The following is a 19,291-nucleotide window of genomic DNA, read 5'->3' as shown; positions in this document are numbered from 1 at the left end:
ACTGTTCTTTGTTTCCACAGGTAAAATACGAAACCCTCAGGTAAGCTGCCAAGATAGAAGTGGTTAAGAGTAAGTTAACTAAATGAGACCCTACTTTGATCATTCTTCCTAAAAGCTGCTTTTTTTTGGGGGGGGGGGGGGGGGGGGGGGGGGGCATGACACAACAGCACATGGAGGACGAAGGACTCTTAAAATTTCATCGGTTAAACTGTTAAAATCTGTTAAAATGACTAGCACAGTTGGTTGTTTTTCAAAATGAAGGACTGAGGCTGATGTGTACAGAAGAATTTATTCACAGACCATAGCTGGAAAGTCTGCTGCTGGGCATCTGCATCTGAAAAAGAAAAAACAGCATTAAACTAAAAACCATGTGTGATGGCTTGAATTTCTATGCTGTCAGTGTCCTATAGCTCCAAGTTATTTTTCAGACAGTCATGCTAATCTTTAGTGAGTGTTATGACTGACAAAGTTGTAATGATCTTATCAGATTAGGTACCAAATTTCTTCTGAAGATTCCTCTGTAGCTATAGAACAGAGGTCCCCAACCTCTAGCTCCCAAGGCAACATGTTGCTTGCATTCACAACTGCATGTTTCTTTAGGCTGACAGGGAGATACAATTTATCATCCACAACACACTAGTTGCTCAGACTGTCATGCCTGTGGACATGCAAGAGGCCAAAGATCACCATTTTAAAGAACTAATGTAAAAAACCTGTCAGGAACATGCAAATAATAGGAATCAGAATTAGGAGTGTTAACCTCTGAAGTAAAAAGTCACCTACTGCTACTTACACCAGGTTAGCATCAAAATAGAGTGCCCTATGTACTGAGACGTATGAAGAAACCATAGAACATTTCCTTACCACTATCACTTCACCTGTAACGGGGTAAACAGTCTTTGAAATGCAAATACTAAACTGTAACAAGCTAAGTCAAAGCAACAACTAAGCTCAGCTTTTTCAGAGCTAGCAAAACAAGTTCTAAAACTCAGCATTTAAGCACCATGTCTATAAAGGTTCTCCTAACTAGCTAGATCTTACTGACATATTAAGCATCCCTACTAAGATGGAATGTAGTCAATATAGCAGCTATAGGAAGTAATTTAAAATTCCAAATGTAGACAAAGCAGCAGATAAGAACCGCTGTTAAAGCTTTGGTTACACACACCTTTAGAAAGTCCCTGGCAAATGCATGTAATGCAGGGGGTTTCAACCTTTTTTTTTTAGTAAGTGTACCCTGGCAGCCGGATATTTTTAACAAATGTACCCTCAGCAGCCGAGAGAGGGGAGGGAGATGGTACATAGCTGGACGTGGAGCTGGTGTACACTGGGAAGCAGTGGTGCAGGGTGCTGGGAAGCTTCCCTCTCCCAACCTGTGTCCAGCCAGCCAGGAGGCGCCGCTGCCATCGCTCGCCCCCGGCCCTGCTCCTGGGAGGCAGCAGTGCTCAGCCCCTGCCCGCCCACGCATACTCCCTAGGGCCCTCCCAGCTACCCCCCAGGGTACATGTACCCCAGTTGATAACCCCTGATGTAATGTAAAGGAAGACTACTTTTTAATCTACAGATTTTGCTTTTACTACATAAGCAAAGGCCACTTTCCCCAAGAGAAGAATTAAAGTTCAAAAATCTGTTTTTTCCCTCCTCTCACAGAGCTGTTGGAAATTCAGTTAACTCTGCTTTTTATGTTTTGCTACTCTAACAAATCAAAGAACTGAAGTGGTAAGGCTCACCTACTGATAAAGGCTGAAAAGCTGTGGGTGATCTTAAGAAAGCTGTTAGCCTTTTCTTTTAGTGAAATCCTAATTTAGAAAGTGGGACACTGCCAAGCAAAAGCAAAGGAAGCTTTGCTCAGACATCAGGGCATCTAGTAAAGAGAACAGTGGTTCACTAAAAGCTAGTGTGCATAACCTTTTCCGCAGAAAATTAAAATGTGAACAAGTAGGCTTTTAAACAGCCCACAGAATTCCCCCTCAGCACCAAATACCTTCCTACAAAAATGCCAGGCTAGAGGCTCAAATGTAATAAAGCAATATGCAAGGCCCCAAAACTTCAGAAAAATTTCCATGGAGTAGCCCACTTTTCCTCCTGCTAAGAAGACTGCTTTCCCTGTGAAACCTAGTCATAACTGCTTGCAGAAAAAAAAGGAAGGTTAGCAAGTGACAGAAGGAGCCAACACTATGCACCAAATCTAACAAGCTCTTAAAATAAATCTTCATTCAGAGATCTCAAAGCACAGAAAACTAGCAAATGGTACAGAGGCCAATTTCAGAGTTTAATTTCCCTGCTATGATACTACATTGCTTCAGGAAAGCCCATGAAGCCAGAAGAAGGGCAATTTTTTTCATGTCTACAGATACCTCCAAGTAGCCAAGGGAAAGTACAGAACAGACTGCATTACAATGAGATTTGTTCGGCCCTCTTGGCCATGACCTACACAAAGCTTCCAGGACAAAGAGCATGCATGCACATACCCATCTGGAAAAACTGCGAGTACACTGATGCCATTTCTCTGCAGTTGCACTAAAAAAGGGCAGCACCTAGTTAGAAGATTCAATGAGCCATGTAATAAGTGTTTATTAACTGCTACTGACAGCAAACGGCAACCTCAGAGAAATTAAATGTCCCCTCCACCCCACTTTCAGAGTTTGTTTGAAAAAACAACAGGCCTTTTTGCTTATGAGGATACCATTACTATGTCAACTAGCAACAATCAAATGCTTCAGCCTAGACTGTTCCCATGTTGCTGATGATTTAACTCATACCTTTGCTGTGCAACTCCCTCTCTTCCCTGACATTGACTAACTACTCTCCTCCAGTATATGGGGAGGACGGTGGTGGCTGATGGTGCTTTAAAAGTTGAGCTCCACTGTCCTACATGATAGGTATCTAATTGTTTATGCTACAACTGGGGTGCCAGTTTATAGTTCCTTCATAGTCATAAGAATGTGAAACATTTTACAAGGCCAAGAGTCAACTGTTAAGACAGACCTACATCTAGACAAGTTAAGCAGGGATCCCTGCTGCCAAATAAGTCATTTGTTGGTGACAAACAACAAAAGCAAGAGCTTTCTAGGACAGACCATTTAGAGGCTGTAAAGGTTTCCATTACAACTCCAAAAAGGTTATTACATATATAAATTGTTTTCCATTAAGTTAATACTCAGCAGGAGGTAGCAGTAAAAAGCCAGTTATGATCCAGATACAAACTTTCTGCACACTTTTGATTTCTACATTAACTTCAGCAACATTTTAATAGTAAAACCCAAATTTGTCAATGCTTTGGGCTTTGTGCCTCAAGTAAAAGTTTCATACTAGAATAGTTTGATCAACAGATGTGCAATGGAATTAACATATACAGGTTATGTACAACACTGCTTTGCAAAGATGTAGACGATGGTCTTTGGGTTTATTTTTAACTATACAAAACAAAAACAAGAGACCCACACACCCTGCAGCATCTTTCTAGTGACACTCGAGATTCTTACTTTAGTTCATTCTCCTTATCAGTCTGTTAATCTGGTCTTCCCTGTTTCCAGCATCTCCACCTTCAACAAAGTGGATAGTTTTCTTCTTCATCCCACCTCGAGGAGATGATAACTTGAAGGGCCACAAGAAATTGTTTACAGCTTTGAAGTTCTTGCCCACAGTGTAGATTTCATGGATCACGTCTTCCATGCAAATGATACCAAACTTTCCTAAAAGTATGGAAACAGCAATTATGTAACTGCCAGGTTAATGGTCATTGCCAATGAAATGACAAGCTAAAAAACAATTCATAAAAATACTATGTTCAATAACCAATTGCACTTCACATTACATTTGCCTGAGTTAAGACTGCATGAATCAGCAGGACATTTTCTTTTCAAAAAAAGTTATAACATTTTTCCTTATGCTGACTGCTAGTTTCCATTTCACTGAACAAGAGGCAGCAGCACATTAGTTTAAGATCAGCAACGAACAACAGGGGGAGGAGGGGAAACCACAACCAGTTTTAATGTAGTTTTGGTAAGACTTTTGTTCTAGTGTCTCTTTAAGAAAAGCTTACCCAAATGCCTAGCTTTACACTAAAATGTAGAAGTGATTTTTCACTTCACATGAACAGTGACAGTGTAAGAAGAGCATTTCTGTATCCAATGAAATTTTTAAAGGTCAAGAACTAGGATTTCACCAGGGCATGTGGTAATACAATACAGCAATCTAGAGCTTTAGCATGCAAGCCCCATTTAGAACTTCAGTGCACTTTCCTACTCCAGATAAAGAATTAATTTAGCATCATCTGTGGAAATGATACACATCTGAACTATGACTGCTCAGCTGAAAGCAGCACTACACAAGAAGTAAATACACTTTTTCTGTAACAAAAAAATGTACATGAAGAGCAAACAAGAACAATTTCAACTGTGGACAAATTATTTCACCTCCTTTAATTCCAGAGAAACAAAAAGAGAAGCTTCACCATTTTTCCACGAGAAGAGCGGAAAACACTGTACACTACCAGAAAGGACCTCACAGGCTAGAATCCATGGCCATATAAGCCCATTCAAACTTAAACGTTCATCTCAAATTAGGATGTTTGACTGCAGCTCCTCAACTGGATTTTACAAGTCACAAAGCCACTGTGATGGGGCCTTAGCAGTAACTTCCTATGCCAAAATACTGAGTATAAAACTACTGTTCAATTAAGTCAGATAATATTCACTAAATTTATTAAGTTTCATCTCTGTTTAGAAATATTTATTTATGTTTCAAACATTTTTCCACTCGATTAATCATGGCAATTTCTAGAGGTGCACCAATATATCAGTTGTATACCACACTGGCATTGATAAAAGGAAAATTAACATCATTGGGTATCAGCTTTTTTTTTTTTTGGCCAATGTAGTCAATTTATGTTCTCCAATAATTTAATTATTCCAGGGCCCCTGGATGCCTGGGTTCCCTCCTGCTACCTTGGGTGACCCCAGATACATTCCCAGCCCCTCACTGGTGGGTCAGACTGGGCTGAAGCACAGCAGCTGCTGCAGTGTCCTGGGCACTGGTGCAACAGACTGCAGACTGGGGTGGGTGCTGTAAAAGGCACCGAATGCAAGAGACGTAACTGGTACAGAGGGGCAGGCAGAGCTGAGCTGCCTGCTCCAGTGTGACTTAGCCCACAGTGCCCAGGGGTCTGCACCCTAAGGGCAGAGACTGGCAGGGGGCAGCTACCCCTTCCCACCCCCCCCAACTGTGTGTAGCAGGGTCCTTCCCCCAGCAGGGAGCCTTTGGGAGCAGAGGGGAAGAGGGCGGGGACAGCACTTTAAATAAAGCAGCTCTTGGAGCTGCTGTAACTGAAGTGCCCACAGACCGCATAACCCTGGGCAGCCTCAGGCTAAGGCAGCTGTCCCCAGGCTAGGGATGAAGGGCAGGGGCTGCAAGTAGCATGGGGCACATTTACATGTGCCCCAGGAGTGGTGGGAGGACAGCACTTCTAAGAGCTGCTCTAATTAAAGTGCCGCTGTATCTCCTGTATCAGTACCCCCACACTTAGAAATGATAGTGGGGGCACTTGAACTAAAGCCCATTTGATGAACTTTATTATTAAATATCAGTATCAACAGATATGGCTGGTTAAATCATCAGCTACTGGTATCAGCCAAGAAAATCTTTATCAGTGCACCCTTAGTATTTTCCCCTACGGCCCTGCATGTGTCACTGACTTTCATCCCTACTTGGAATAAGAGAGCCATGGTCAAAGCAGTAGTTTTCTCCCAACAGAAACCAAGTTTCTTGAAAGGCAAGCTTTGCAGTTAACAAAAAGATTAACAGTTCTAGAGTTAGTTTGTTAAAGGTAGCTTCCAATGCATTTCTTCCACCCTGCTTTTCACAAATATGGATTACAACATTGAAAACTCTATTTTTTTTCCAAGTGTAGGTTTTCTATTGGCAGTTAAGAGGATCATGCTAAGACTTGCGATCCAATTTAACTATGCACTCTAAGAGGAAGTAAATGTAAAGTAAGTTGCATTTACCAAGACATTTTTCAATCAGAGAATTATCGGTGAGAGCAACACGCTGTTTGTTGATCTTGCCATACCCACGCTTGTAGATCAATTCATGAACAGATTTCAGATTAGGGTAACTGAAATAAAGGAATTGGATACAAATTAAAAGGGATTACTACTCTGACCATACAATTTACACCAATAAATAAATGCTCAAAAGCAAGTTCCCATGCTTTCTTCACTATGAACTCAAGCAAGGGTCAGCAATGTTTTCCCAACAGCAGGATAGAACAACCCAGCTGCTGTTGCTACTGCGGCCCACCTGGGGTATGGCACACAGGTGAACCTCTTGTGCCTTGGCTGCCCAACCACAGTGCACCAAAACATGGGCAAAGGCTCCTGTCACCAAAGCTCCTGAATTGTGAGCTGTACCCAACAGCTCTGAAGGCTCAGTAGGCTGCCAACCTGTTTCAAAGGATATAAATCGACAGGCAACAAATATGGGGAAAAAAAAACAAACAGTGCCTCTGGTTCTGCCACTGGGAGTTAATAATGAATAACTCCATAGTATCAAACCATACACAGCATTTATCTTTTACACTGCTTAAGATTATAGTCTATAAAGTCTGTGTTCCCTAAGAAAGCAAGAGTGATGAAGCAGAAGTTATACACAAAGTGTGTTAAGTCTTAAGGCTTTTACTTGAATAGGCAGGGAGACTGTACTTCTAGTATTGTACAGTATACCAAAAGCCAAGAAGCTAAGTGAATTAGAAATTAAACAAAGGCTAAAATTGAGAGAAATGCAAAATTTCTACTTACCCCCATGCAATGTAGGGTTCAACAATACGCAGCATGTTAATGGATGCCTTGTTGAGTTTTACAAATGTGCCATTGAAAATCTGACGTAAGCGAAGAAGCTGCAATACTTTGCGAACCTTAGGACTAACACCATTGATACTGCAAAGCACAAAAAAAGATGCTTGAATTTGTCTACTTACAGTACAATTCAAAAATAGCTGTAGGTGTTTGGCTCTGCTAATAATTACTGAATCAATGTTCCATCCATCTACCAATACATCATTATTGATACACTTACCAGTAAGTCAAAGTAACAACATACATGAATTGTACAATTTACCAACTCTGACTAGGTTTATTCTTCAAAGCTGATTAAAATAGAGTAGATCTACTTCAAGATTCTTTTTATAAAAGAAAAAAGTGTGACCAGACTGACCTATTCTCAATTCAAAGAGATTAGGTCCATGGGAAAACAACCAGGAATATTGTTCTAGTTCAGTAAGAACTGCTCACCCTCTTCTATGGGACCTCTGGACAAACTGTTCAGAAACCTTTCAGTAGTAGGTGCCTTATTTGGTCAGCAAAATGTTTGCTTGCATATTTTTTTTTTTTTTAAACTTTTCATGCCAAAGTTGAAATCTAGGTAATTCAGTCTCCATGTCCTATCTACATTTGCTGTCTAGTTTCTCCTGAGGACAAAGTATGAGCAGCTTAGTGCCAAAGATGGCAGGGCTTACAATCAGGAATTGTAAAAGACACACCCCCCTTGGTAGATTTTAGCCACTCAACTCCCTAAACTGCCACCCAAGACTCTTGCTCAGCAGCCACCTCTCTCATTAGGTGCAAAATTACAACTGCAGAACTGCCTGGCATAACCAATAAGGCTCCTAGCTCCCAGCTGAACAGTAACAAGTATAGATCAGGGGTTTTCAACCTTTTCTGAGACATGCACCCCTCCTAGTAAGTAACCTCTTCTGGATGTGGGAAGGGGTTGGATTCCCCTGAGGGCCCACCTGTGAGCAAGGGGAGGAGACAGGGACCCATCAACAAGCAAGGGGAAGGGGTAACCCTGGCAGCTGAACGTACAGTGATGCACGGCAGCGGCACACCACATACCCCTTGGGGCCTTTCTAAGTACCCCTGGTTCATAACCCCTGATGTAGATGGAGCAGCACTCAAAGTCTCCTGAAGGCCCTGATCAGCTCAGCCCCAACTCAGCACACTTAATACACATAGGATCAGGCCATTCACAAAATGCAGCTGCAATTTTGTTCTTTAAAAACCAGTAGTTAGTGGACTTGCCCAAGAAGCAGATTTGTATTCTAGGAATCCTCAGGTCTGCTGGGGTTTAAGCCTACATGTGCAGCTTCCCAGTAGGGTGCCCCAATACTACCAAACTTAGTTCCTGCTCGTTGCCTGGACTATAAACTCAGGACTCCTTCACCCTGCTGAGTGCCTTTACTACTGAGCTAGAGTCAAGCTCCCTCTGACTCTTCCTGGCCCATGAATTGTGCATTTCCTTTTGTACAAGAACAGTGAGGCGTGCTCTCACATCACAAGCTTTATTATAGGGCATTCTCCCAGGAGGTGCAAATGTGAGTTTGAACTCTCACAGGTTGAGAGGGGGACCTAAATGCCAGGTATCTGGCTTGTCAAGCAATCATGAAATAGATGCACCATAATCTCCTATTGTTTAAAAGGAGATTAATGAGCCCTGCTCTGTTTTTCAGGTTACCAAAAGTCCCGTCATACACTGAAAGTTACAATCATCAACTTCCCAGCAAGAAGTTTTCATTACCAACTACACAGAATTTTAAATACCTCAACTACAGATGTTTCTTACAACTTGATGGGCAAATTTCCCTGCATTTACAGACACAGGAAATCTGTTCTTAATCAATACAAATAGCAGAGTATTTATACTTACCCTCTGATCCTGATCACAAATGCCAGTTTTGGTTCAGCAGGTACGTAATAATTGCCAGCTTTCCGAGCCATGCGAGCCATACGAATCTCCTGCCTATACATTTTCCTGTATTCCTTGTGGTAGGCCTGAGCTCTCCCATAGATTAGTTCTCTTTGTGCCTTACGAAGCTGAAATTAAGATATAACGTCAGGCAGACATAGCACAACGAAGTTAACCTACAGCAGCACAATAACAAAGACTCCCAGGCATTAGCAACCTTCACAAAATGTGGACTTTAGTTTCTTAGGATGTCTACGTAATTAATGTAGAAAGATCAACTTCAACTTTAAACACACAGCAGCATTGCCTAAGGACTGCCTGTGTGCATGAATCCTAATTTATCACCCAAAATGCTACTGAAGCATTTTGGGTGATAAATTAGGACAAACCAGCAGGTTGTTTTTTTAAAACTTAGGATACAGGGACTGTCACAGTGACATTTTTGACAAAGCTGCTGAAGGGCTTTATAGATATGCCAACAAGAAGCATACTCCTAATGCCTAATTCCTACTGGACAGGATACCTTCCTGTAACAGCTTTCTTTTGTCCACTAACAAGCACTTATCTCTGCTCTACAAGCAATCACCTCTGAACTTTTATGGGAAGTCTTAAGCTTTAGAGTACTTTCCTAAAACTTGTTTTCTGTTAAGGGAATCAGAACTCTGACTAAAAAACAACAGGTTGAATGTTTATTTAATCATTGTTCATGTCAGAGAATTTTACCAGTAAGAAAGTATTTAACAAAAATATTAGACTTGTACAGTTCCTCACTTCAAGAACTGGCTTTAATACACAGCAAAATATTTTATTAAAGCAGACTTGTAACTGTTTACCTTTTTTTGAACCAAGAGCCTCTTCAGGCGCTTAGCCTTTATATCTGCAAAAGCCTTTCGCTTTTTCAAAAGGCTTTCAGGGACCGATGGCACCTTCTTTGCTCTGTACGATTAAAAAACAAAAATAAAAACCAGGCTCTTACCTTATACATACACCACCTGATCAAATAAATGCAGATTTGGATTACCCAGAAATTATGTTTTGCTTCCTTTCCCCATGCTTTCTATCATTGCTAGCTTGTACCTAGCCTGAACTCCTCCTAGCATTATAACGACATAGAGCATCTTTCACAAAGATGGAGAAGCCTATATTGCGTTATGTAACCACACACTTACTGTGTATAGAAGCTATATTTTAGTACCAGAATTTAACTCCAAACTTGAAGACACTGTTTGAGAATTGGTTTGTTCCACTTAACAAGCAAGCCTCATATTTACAAAGAGGAAACAGGAGTCTCTATTAAACATCTTACATTTAAGCCTAGCTATATGCCAATAACTTGCTTTAAAACAGCACAGCAGTGGTCTGCCATGATGCTATGTAACCTGAAAACCAATTAAATCAGTGTTTCTCAATCTGTGGGTTGCAACTCAAAAGTGGATCACAACAATATATGAAAGGCTCATGAACTTTAAAAATGGACTCTCCTTTAAAGGAGAAAAATGTGGGAAACTGTGGCTTTTCCCTTGCAGGCCAGCAGAGTCCAAGCCTACAAGGATCTGCTTGGGGCCCACACGCTGAGGGGCTGGGGCCCGAGGACAGCGGGTCAGGAGTGAGAGGGGCACTGGACTGGGACTGGCCACTGATGTTGACAAAAGGGTCCTGGTACACAGAAGGCTGAGAACCCCTGAATTACATCCGATAAAGCATCTTCAGGCTGAAAGAGGTTTCAGGTCAAGCGCTGTCCTCAGGTACCGTACGTAGCTGACTGCTCTGAGGCTTGGTCTGAAAGCATCTCCGACAAACCAGCAGACAATCCGGGTAAATCCTGGACCTTTTATTAGACCAAGGAACCTCACCTGCCCACGTCCTTAGACCAACACAGCTACAACCTGCATCTCCAAAAAACCATGCGGGTCCAGGCATTAACAGTGCCTGGCTCCTCCATGTTGCCTGCAGAGCTACGGGCCCGGATCTCCCCACACAAGCGTCAACAAGCACTGCCTGCTCGCAGGCGCAGCGAGGTAGGGCCATAAGGGGCCGGTCCCTTGTGCTCGGGGCCCAGGGCAGGCTCCAAGTCAGCACCCCGCTCCCCCGGCTCGTACGGCCTGAACCACAGCCCCGCTCCCGGCTCATGCCCCCGACCCAGCCCGCCCTCAAGCCCTAAGCCGCGCGGAGACCCGAGGCCTTTCCCATGGAGCCCCAGGCAGCACAGAGCCCGCCCCCGGGGCGGCCAACGCGGGCGGCCGCACGGCGGCAGGGGCCTGCTGGGCGCGCTCCAGCGGTGGGACCGAGGGAGGGGGACCAGCCGGCCCTGATTGCAGCGGATCGTGCCGAAGAACGGGCCGCACTCACTCTTTGCCCGCCATGATCGCCACCGGAAAGAGAGAACGCGCGCATGCGCACCGCACGCTTAAGGAGCCGGCGCGGCGCGGAGGGCAGGGCCCCTCTTCCCCAGACTAGGTGACTAACGCGGTGCCTGACACGTGCGCAGGTGGCTTCGCTGCTGCCTGTGTTGAAAGGGTGCGGGAGTGCGTGCGTGGCCTGGAGGACGGAAGTGGGCGGGGTCGGGCCTTAAATACCCGCTGGGGATTAGGTGCTTTCCGCAGGAGTTTTATTACAAGCGTGGGACAGGGCCAAGTTCAGCACAGCTGGCCCGCGGGCCACGCCACACCTCTCGAGACTAGGCGCGGCTGCCCTGTGGGGTGCGGACCGGACCTGGGCTTCAGCAGAGCCCTTGTGCCTGGGGAAAGGTGCCCCCCCACCCCTTGCTGACACTGAAGGGGCTCTGTGCACCCCCAAGAGCTGTTCAATGTAATTAATCCATTGACCCTAAAATAATTAACTCGCCCTTCTAGGATTACTTGCCCTTCTTGTGGTGGCATCATTGTCAGTCTCTCAGTAGAGACGGATTGTCTTACTTGTGAGTCTGAAGATGGCTGAGCAGGCCTGTCTCGGGCTGACAGACTCTGTTGCTGCTGGGGCATGTTTCCTCGTGGGATGGGTGGCTTTGGGTTGTTGCTTTTGTCCATGAGCTGCTGTTTCTGCCACTCCCGTTTTCCATCTCTTGTTATCTTAAGGTTTTAAAGTACTGAGATCCTTGCAGCAGACACTTTGTCCATTTGGGGCATCCTGGCTGATAGCCTCCCATTACTTGATGTCAACATTGCATTTTTTTTCAAGTTGGCCTTGAGGATATCCTTGAAGTGCTTCTTCTGCCCTCCTCTCGAGTGTACGCTTTGACTGAGTTTCTGGAGTCAGACATTTGGATGATGTGGCTGGCCCAGCAAAGTTAATGTCTGTTGAGCATCACCTCAGTGCTCATGGTGTTTGCTTGTGAGAGGACATTAATGTTGCTGTGTCTGTCTTCCCACTGGATTTGTAGTATCTTCTGCAGGCAGCACTGATGATACTGTTCTAGCGACTTGAGGTGTCTCCTGTACATAGTTCACATCTTGGTTCCATACAGTAAAGTGGGCATTGCAACTTAATAAACCATGAGCTTGCTTTTGGATCCAATATTGCGATCTTCAAACACCTGTTTACTCAGACATCCGAAGACTGCACTTGCACAAGTGAGGTGACTGCAGGTGTGGCAGGTGTGAAGGTAGTGTTGGAGTGAAGCCACAGTGGCCCAAGAATGACGTGAGAGGCAAGGCTGTTTTGGTAGTGGTATCTTTTCATGGACCAGCTACACAGTTGGACTCAAATTTGACAAGTGGTCCAATGCAAGATTACCCCCGCACTCTTTCCCCAACATCCTTCCCTCTGGCAGGTATTGACATTATGAGAGCACTCACTCGACTGGAGGATATTCTCCACCAAGGCTCATTGATGGGCCTTGAGGTGACTTAAGAGTCTAATTCTTGAGCCACAGAAGTTGCAGGTCTTTCTGCAGGGGAGAGGGGGCCGTAGGCAGAGATTCTCACTGTGCATTACTCCTGGCCATAAGCAAACCGGGGGAGCTGAGCTATACATTGGCCCATAAGCAGCGGAAACAACGCTAGGAGCTTGTCCCGGGCGGTGCGGACGTGCCCAGCACCTGGTCGTGCTCTGTGATCGGCACCGCCCCCTTCTGCGAACAAGCCAGGCTGCAGAGTCAGCCCGGCCCGCCCGGAAGGACTACAACTCCCGGCATGCACCTGCCGGCGGCTCCCGGCAGCCGCACTGCCCGCTGGGACGCGTAGTCCCTGCAAGCTCCTGCCTCACGGCAGGCGCCGCGCGCCGCTCTGCATCCTGGGACAGACAGGTAGTCCACTCGCTCCAGCTTACAGACCCCGTTTCACCTGACTGCACGGTTCCCGCCAGGGGGCGCCGCGCCCCCTACCGCCAAGCGGCTTCTGCTGGGGAGCCCCACATGCCCGCTGAGGCAGCGCTTGGAGGAGGCGGGGCTTCGGCTCGGGGCGGGGCCAACACGCCAGCTGAGGCCGCTGCCGAGCAGCTCGGAGGGGGCGGAGTTTAGACTTGGGGGCGGGGCTTGGGTGGGGACGGGCTTTGTCTGCTGCGGCTCGGGACAGCTGCCAGAGCGGCTCGGAGGGGGCGGGGCTTAGGCTGGGGCAGGGCCAATGGGCAGGGGCTTTACCCTGCCGCGACTCGGGGCGGGGCCCAGATGCCGGCTGAGGCACCGGCCGGAGCGGCTGGGAGGGGGCGGGGTTTATTGGTGGGGGCGGGGCTTAGGCAGAGGCAGGGCCAATGGGCAGGGGCTTTGCCGGGCTGCGGCTCGGAGGGGACGGGGCCAAGGGAATCCTTGTGAATGGGGGTCGGTGGGAGCGCGGGGGCGGGGCCGCGAGGAGGCGGGGCGGGGCGGCGCGGGCTATAAAGCGGGGCGGCGCGGAGAACATGTTCACTGTCGGGCCGGGCCGGGTTGGGGTGTGGCGTGGCGGAGCGGAGCGCCGGGTGTGGGAGCTGGGGGTGGCGGAGGCGCAGGCGCAGGCATGAACATCGCGCTGGAGTTCTTCGTGGTGGCGTTCCGCGTGCTGTGGGCGTTCGTGCTGGCGGCCGCGCGCTGGCTGGTGCGGCCCAAGGAGAAGAGCGTGGCGGGGCAGGTGTGCCTTATCACGGGTGCGGGCGGCGGCCTGGGCCGCCTCTTCGCGCTCGAGTTCGCCCGGCGCCGGGCGCGCCTGGTGCTGTGGGACATCAACGCGCAGAGCAACGAGGAGACGGCGGGCATGGTGCGTCTCGTGTACCGCCAGCTCGCCGAGCCGCCCGCCCGCCCAGGTACCGCCGCCGCGCTCCGGCCGCTTCCCTGTCACTGCTGACACCTGCGTACGGGGCCCTGCCGGGGCCCTTCCCCCGTGGGGCTGTCCCCGAGGGCTGGCTCCTGCTGGAGCCCGAGCATCCAGGGCTCCCTGCCCTGCCCTGCCCGTGAATGCGCGGGGGGGGGGTTGGGACGTGGGGGCGTCCGCGCCCTCGGGGGGGCCGGGTGGGATTGCCTCTGTGCCCCTCTGACTGGGAAGTAACTTTTTTTCTCTCTTCTCTTGTGTGGGTCCTGCAGTCGCTGGAGATGGAGAAAAGGAAGTTGTGCCCCCTTGCAATTTGCAGGTTTACACCTACACCTGTGATGTGAGCAAAAGGGAAGATGTCTACTCCACAGCGGAGCGGGTGCGCAAGGAAGTCGGCGAGGTTTCCGTCCTGGTTAACAATGCTGGGGTGGTGTCGGGGCACCACCTCCTCGAATGTCCTGATGAGCTTATTGAGCGGACCATGATGGTCAACTGTCACGCACACTTCTGGGTAACTATTCCTTGAATGCTTCCTCTTCCTTGGCTCCTCTGAGGAAGAGCAGTTTTTATGTATTCCTGGCTCGGCACTTAATCCCTGTACATCCATGCTTCTTTGCTGGCATTGCGCTTGCTCTCCCTATTGCTAAACTTAATGGGTGGGCAGGGTAGCAACAACATAATGATAGCATCTTAGAATTCAGGTTAACAGTCTCATCAGTTTATGAATAGCCCTAGGGAATAACTACTGAAACTCCCTGATTGTTGCTGCTTTTTTTTTTTTTTATATCCTTGAGCAGACCTATATAGCATCATTTTAAAACTATATGTTAAATGTTACAGGAATGCGACTACAATTTCTTTTGCAAAAATATCTTAAGTTATCATTAGTAGCCCTGTCTGAGACATGGCTAGAATGTTGTTCTGAGGCAAACTTCAAAGGCTGAAAGAGAAGAGAAAATTTTCAGGAAAATAGAGCCAGAATTTCTTTATTAAGAATTTTGCATATTTGTAACTAGTATTCTGTAAAGTACACTAAGGGATCAACAGTTGAAGTATCAGATCTGCTTGGATTCTGAGGTGATACTTCGTTAATGAAGAATGCTATATAAGAAACAATCTTGAGGGTCTTGCGCTTTTTTTTTTTTTTTTTTTTTTTAAATGCAGGGGTGGGGTGTGTGTACAGTCATAATGAATTCTCTCATTTGAACAGTAAGAGCAGGCCATGGTACATGCTGGATTTGCATTAGCTGTCAGACTGACTCTGGAGTTAGTATTTGCACTGTCCTTTGGTCCTTCAGTAAAGTTATGAAATGCTTGCATAACAACAGTCTGAAACTAGAGTTAAGCAATCTCAAATATAGTCGTGTCAATGCCTGTCTTGAGTTATTCCTACAGCTGCAATTGACTTCAGTGAACTATCTGGTGTTCAGGAACTTCAACTGCCTCCCGACTGTAACTTTTAACATGGGAGTTAAATGCTGTTTCATAACCCTAAAGGAGCCCCTTCAGATCTGTGCTGTGAAACTCCTTAATAGCAAAGCAGAATGTCTTTTTCCAGTGCATTGTATTGTAAAGTTTAAGAGCATACTTAAACTGCAGGGTACACAAGACACTATTCTGACTCCTTCTTGCATTTAAAAAATGTGCATTTACAAGGAGCTTTAAACATTTTAAAGTCATGATCACAACTGGGAGCTAAAAATCTTCTGTAACCCACTTAGTTGATGCTTATGCAGGCAGGGATGCTCGCTTGCTTTTAACGAGTGATTGACCTGCTTTTTAAGATATAGTTTAAGTATGACATTGACAAAGTATCCAAATCCTAAATTATTACATCACTGTCCATTTTAAAAAAATATGGAAGCATTTTAGGTTCTCCAACTATTCTTGCTTCCAGCATGTATTTCAGATACTTATTTACATACAACACACTCTTCTTTTTTTTTTTCCTAAGATGCCTTCTTATATTTTTACCTTCTTATTCATTATGGGAAAACTAGATTAACCTTCAGTAATTCTTGAACTAACTTAAGACAACTTTTTTGCCAATCAAGTCTGTCAGATCCTGAATGGCAATCTTATTGGCTTAAACTGCATTAGTCCATAGGCTATTGCTAGATCTGCACCATGGAGCTCCAGAACTTGGCTTCCCTCAAACTTTTTTTTTTTCTCTCAAAAGGAGCTGTTGCAACACCCTTTGCACTTAATTAAAGCTCTGCTGGTATATACTACTCATGCAAATCAAAGGAGCATCATGTCTGCTTGTTTTTACTCTTGCTTTTGGCAGAGCTGTTCTTTTTCCATGTCCCATAAGCTGGCTTGACCAAAATTGGATGGATTTTTTTTTCTTTCTCTAAATTCTAAAATACCATCTGAAATTCAAAAAATTAGCTCCAGATTGTTCCCATTAAAATCAGCATTAACTTAGCCAGTGTTTCTAGATGTGTGAAGTCTTATAGCTGGACTCTTCCATGTCAGCTAAACTGATAGTCCAGAAGCCAAGCTAGTACTCTAGAGCACTATGTAAAGTTCACTGTCCCTGAAGGATGTCTTTCCACTCAGAGGCAGAGGAGGGGAATAACTGTCTTTAAGGAATACTTGTGCAGGAATAACATGATATTACTTGATAGCTATCTTTAAAAAAAAAAAATTAAAAAATCAATCTTCTCACTTCCTCAGGGGGCGCACACTTCTCTTTCTGAAAGAGTAAATGAGACATGTGACTTGACTTACTGTCATTTTGAGCCTTTTGAGAGGGTTAAAGAGGCTTACTTTCTTTGCTGTACATGGACAAAATGTTTCTGCTAATAGCTACGTACTGTAAAAGTAAAAATCTATCTTCTTCTCTAAATGAAAGGCATGGAATTTATTTGTTTGCTCTTGTGAGCCAACTTGGGTGCACCAACTTTCAAACTGACAATATCTGAAGCCTTGATGGCATGCTACCATTTAAATTGGATACATGTCAGTAAAGCAAAACCATGGTTTTGCTTAATTTTTTTTCTATGAGCATTTTATAGTATGCGTGTCATTGCTGCACTTGCAGTCAGTAGTCTCTACAGCGTAGGACCTGATGTGGACTGAATTGGTGTTCATAAAATTGCAGGGGTTTGGAATGCTTCCAATATGGAAAACCATGGCGGGGACTAAGTTTGCTGTATGGGGAAAGCCTACACAGGTTTACTGTAGTTCAAATATAACTGCAGCTACTAATGAATTCAATTATTCCTCTGTTTGTAGCCTATTACAGTAGTTACCTGATTGCTCCTGCTGTCAGTTCCTGGAAATAAGTAGTTCGGGAACCTTAAATAGTTTTCACCCTCCCAGGGAAGATGTGACAGAAGTCAGCTCTGATAAACTTCCAGTTATAATGCAAGATTTGACCCTTTGATTAGCTCTCTCTAACCAAGTGATCCAGTCATTGGTTATGATTTTATGATACAAACTAGTATTGATGAGGCACCTAGGTACCAATGCCAATGATTGCTTTATAGAAATAGCACAAGATATTGTAAGATAAAAGGAATTGTTCTTATTTGTAGTGTATACTTTTAATTAAATTCTATTCTGACATGGAGTATAATAATATGAACTTGTGAGACCTGGGAGGAAGGGTTGTTTCCCCCTTTTCCCCCCCCCCCCCTTATGATTCAGATCATGCATTTTCATATAAATGAACAATTACTGTATTTCAGTATAACCAGTAGGTCTGTCTTTTACGTTTTGATGCTTGGACAAATCTCAAATTTATAGTGTATTGGCAGAAGCTGATGACTAAAATCTTCTCTAAAGCAGTCCTGAAAGTTCCAGGCCTAAGGAAGGTTGGTTTGGCATCAGCTCTATTTTCCCGCCATGCAAGAATTGTTCAAAACTTTTTTCAGCTTAAGCTCTCCATTATTTTTATGAAATTAGTTGCATGCTATTCTTCTAGATCAGCTTTCTCTTCAACTAACCAAAAGGGGGAAGCAAAAGCATTTGACTCCTATTCTATAATGCGTTTGAAAGAGTCTTCTTGTACAGTAAGAGACTAAGGCCCCGACCCTCTTGAGATTTATCCAGGTGCATAACCTTCTATGAGTAGTTATGCTGATGTCTGTGGTACTACTCGGGCTGTAAACTTAAGCATGTATGCAGAGCTTTAAGTTTGGGGTCTAATTTTTTTTGAAGGCAATTCTTCTAGTATTGATATAGCAAGAAGATAGATATCTAACATGTACTTAGTAGACTATTCTTTAAGTAAGGGATCATTTTCTCTATCAAGTACCTAAAATCTATGAGGTTTTGTGGCTTTTTTTTTTTTTTTAAAGCCACCTAGTACAAATGAGAACTCAAGGAGAAGTCGGTATAATATATTGATGTGCACTTGCTGTACTTGGTTCTACCTCTGAGGTGTAGCACTTTATAGAAGTTTGGGACTGAAAATACCAGTCTTGTAAAGTCTCCAGATTTACTTTACTGTTCAAGATGAATCTTTTTGATTTATAGTAAGGTTTTAAGAGAGATTCAGGTCGAGACCTTAACTAAATCACTCCTTTTGTGTTGTGTGTGTGTTTGTTTTTTTTCAGTTGGGGGGGGGGCATTAATTTCACTTTTTTTTTTTTAAACCCACACTAAAGCTTTTCATGTTGTGCATATGACTTGAGTTAGACCTGATACTACAAATGTGCATCTACTCCTGATTTAATGTTTTGTTGACTATTTGCATAGTGATTTACAATATCCAATCTTTTTTTTTTTGTCTTCAGAATTCTAGTATACAAGAGGCAGTTGAGATGAGCTGTTGAAACTGCCAGCTTAGTTTTAGTGATTTTTTTAAGTACTGTCAATCCACTATTAACACGAACACACCCACCACCACCACCCCCGGTTAAAAAGGATCCATGTGCTAATTGGTCCCCCACTCGTGACTGGAACTAGGTGTTCTTGTCATGAGATCTTACAATAATTTTTCTAAAAATGAGGCATAGGGCAGCCTGGTCTGGCTTCACCTAATGGAGGGCGGGGCCACAGTACTCGCCTGCAGCAGGATGAGAGAGGGGCTGATAGGGATTCTGGATGCATGGTTTGAGGCCCCATTTGGTGATGTTTCTCAAACCTTTAAAGGTGTTGGGGGGAGGGGAGGTACAGCTCAGCTTTGGGAGTAAAGTCAAAATGCATTCAGTGTGGTGGCTCACCATGACTGGAAAAAGTTGAAGTTGTGGGGGGAATGTGTTCAATGAGCACTACTATATTATTTAGATGGGGTGTACTAGCCTATCCTTAATGGTAGTTTCCCATCAGCAGGGGAACACTATGTATCTGAGTCCATAAAGGCAGTTTTCCTTAAGCAT

General features: G+C 44.9%; 2 protein-coding genes across 2 annotated transcripts in view; one reads left to right on the top strand and one right to left on the bottom strand.

Moving 5' to 3' along the window:
* Nucleotides 1-275: 275 nt before the first annotated feature.
* On the bottom strand, nucleotides 276-11,195 carry RPL7 (ribosomal protein L7). The gene is made up of 7 exons (XM_019498618.2): nucleotides 11,095-11,195; nucleotides 9,579-9,681; nucleotides 8,707-8,873; nucleotides 6,801-6,938; nucleotides 6,009-6,118; nucleotides 3,486-3,695; nucleotides 276-334 (listed from the first exon to the last, which is right to left on the bottom strand). Exons 1-6 carry the CDS (start codon nucleotides 11,106-11,108, stop codon nucleotides 3,487-3,489), a joined length of 741 nt encoding a protein of 246 aa, XP_019354163.1. The 5' UTR covers nucleotides 11,109-11,195; the 3' UTR covers nucleotides 276-334; nucleotide 3,486.
* A 2,404-nt stretch (nucleotides 11,196-13,599) lies between these two features.
* RDH10 (retinol dehydrogenase 10) overlaps nucleotides 13,600-19,291 on the top strand; it is a 30,193-nt gene continuing 24,501 nt past the window's right edge. The window contains exons 1-2 of the mRNA XM_006272222.4: nucleotides 13,600-13,956; nucleotides 14,234-14,472. Coding sequence (XP_006272284.1) covers nucleotides 13,674-13,956; nucleotides 14,234-14,472 — 522 coding nt within the window. The 5' untranslated portion in view covers nucleotides 13,600-13,673. The remainder of the gene's footprint in view (nucleotides 13,957-14,233; nucleotides 14,473-19,291) is intronic.

Source organism: Alligator mississippiensis, chromosome 3 (genome assembly GCF_030867095.1).
Source record: "Alligator mississippiensis isolate rAllMis1 chromosome 3, rAllMis1, whole genome shotgun sequence".
Classification (NCBI taxonomy): domain Eukaryota; kingdom Metazoa; phylum Chordata; order Crocodylia; family Alligatoridae; genus Alligator; species Alligator mississippiensis.
Note: the sequence above shows the minus strand (reverse complement) of the source record. Positions and strands in the feature narration are given on the sequence as shown.

Coding starts and splice junctions, on each gene's coding strand:
- RPL7 (XM_019498618.2), bottom strand. Junction 8,874..9,578: donor GGCTCTTGGTTCAAAAAAAG/GTAAACAGTTAC, acceptor TCTTAATTTCAG/CTTCGTAAGGCACAAAGAGA. Junction 6,939..8,706: donor TTTGTGATCAGGATCAGAGG/GTAAGTATAAAT, acceptor TGTGCTTTGCAG/TATCAATGGTGTTAGTCCTA.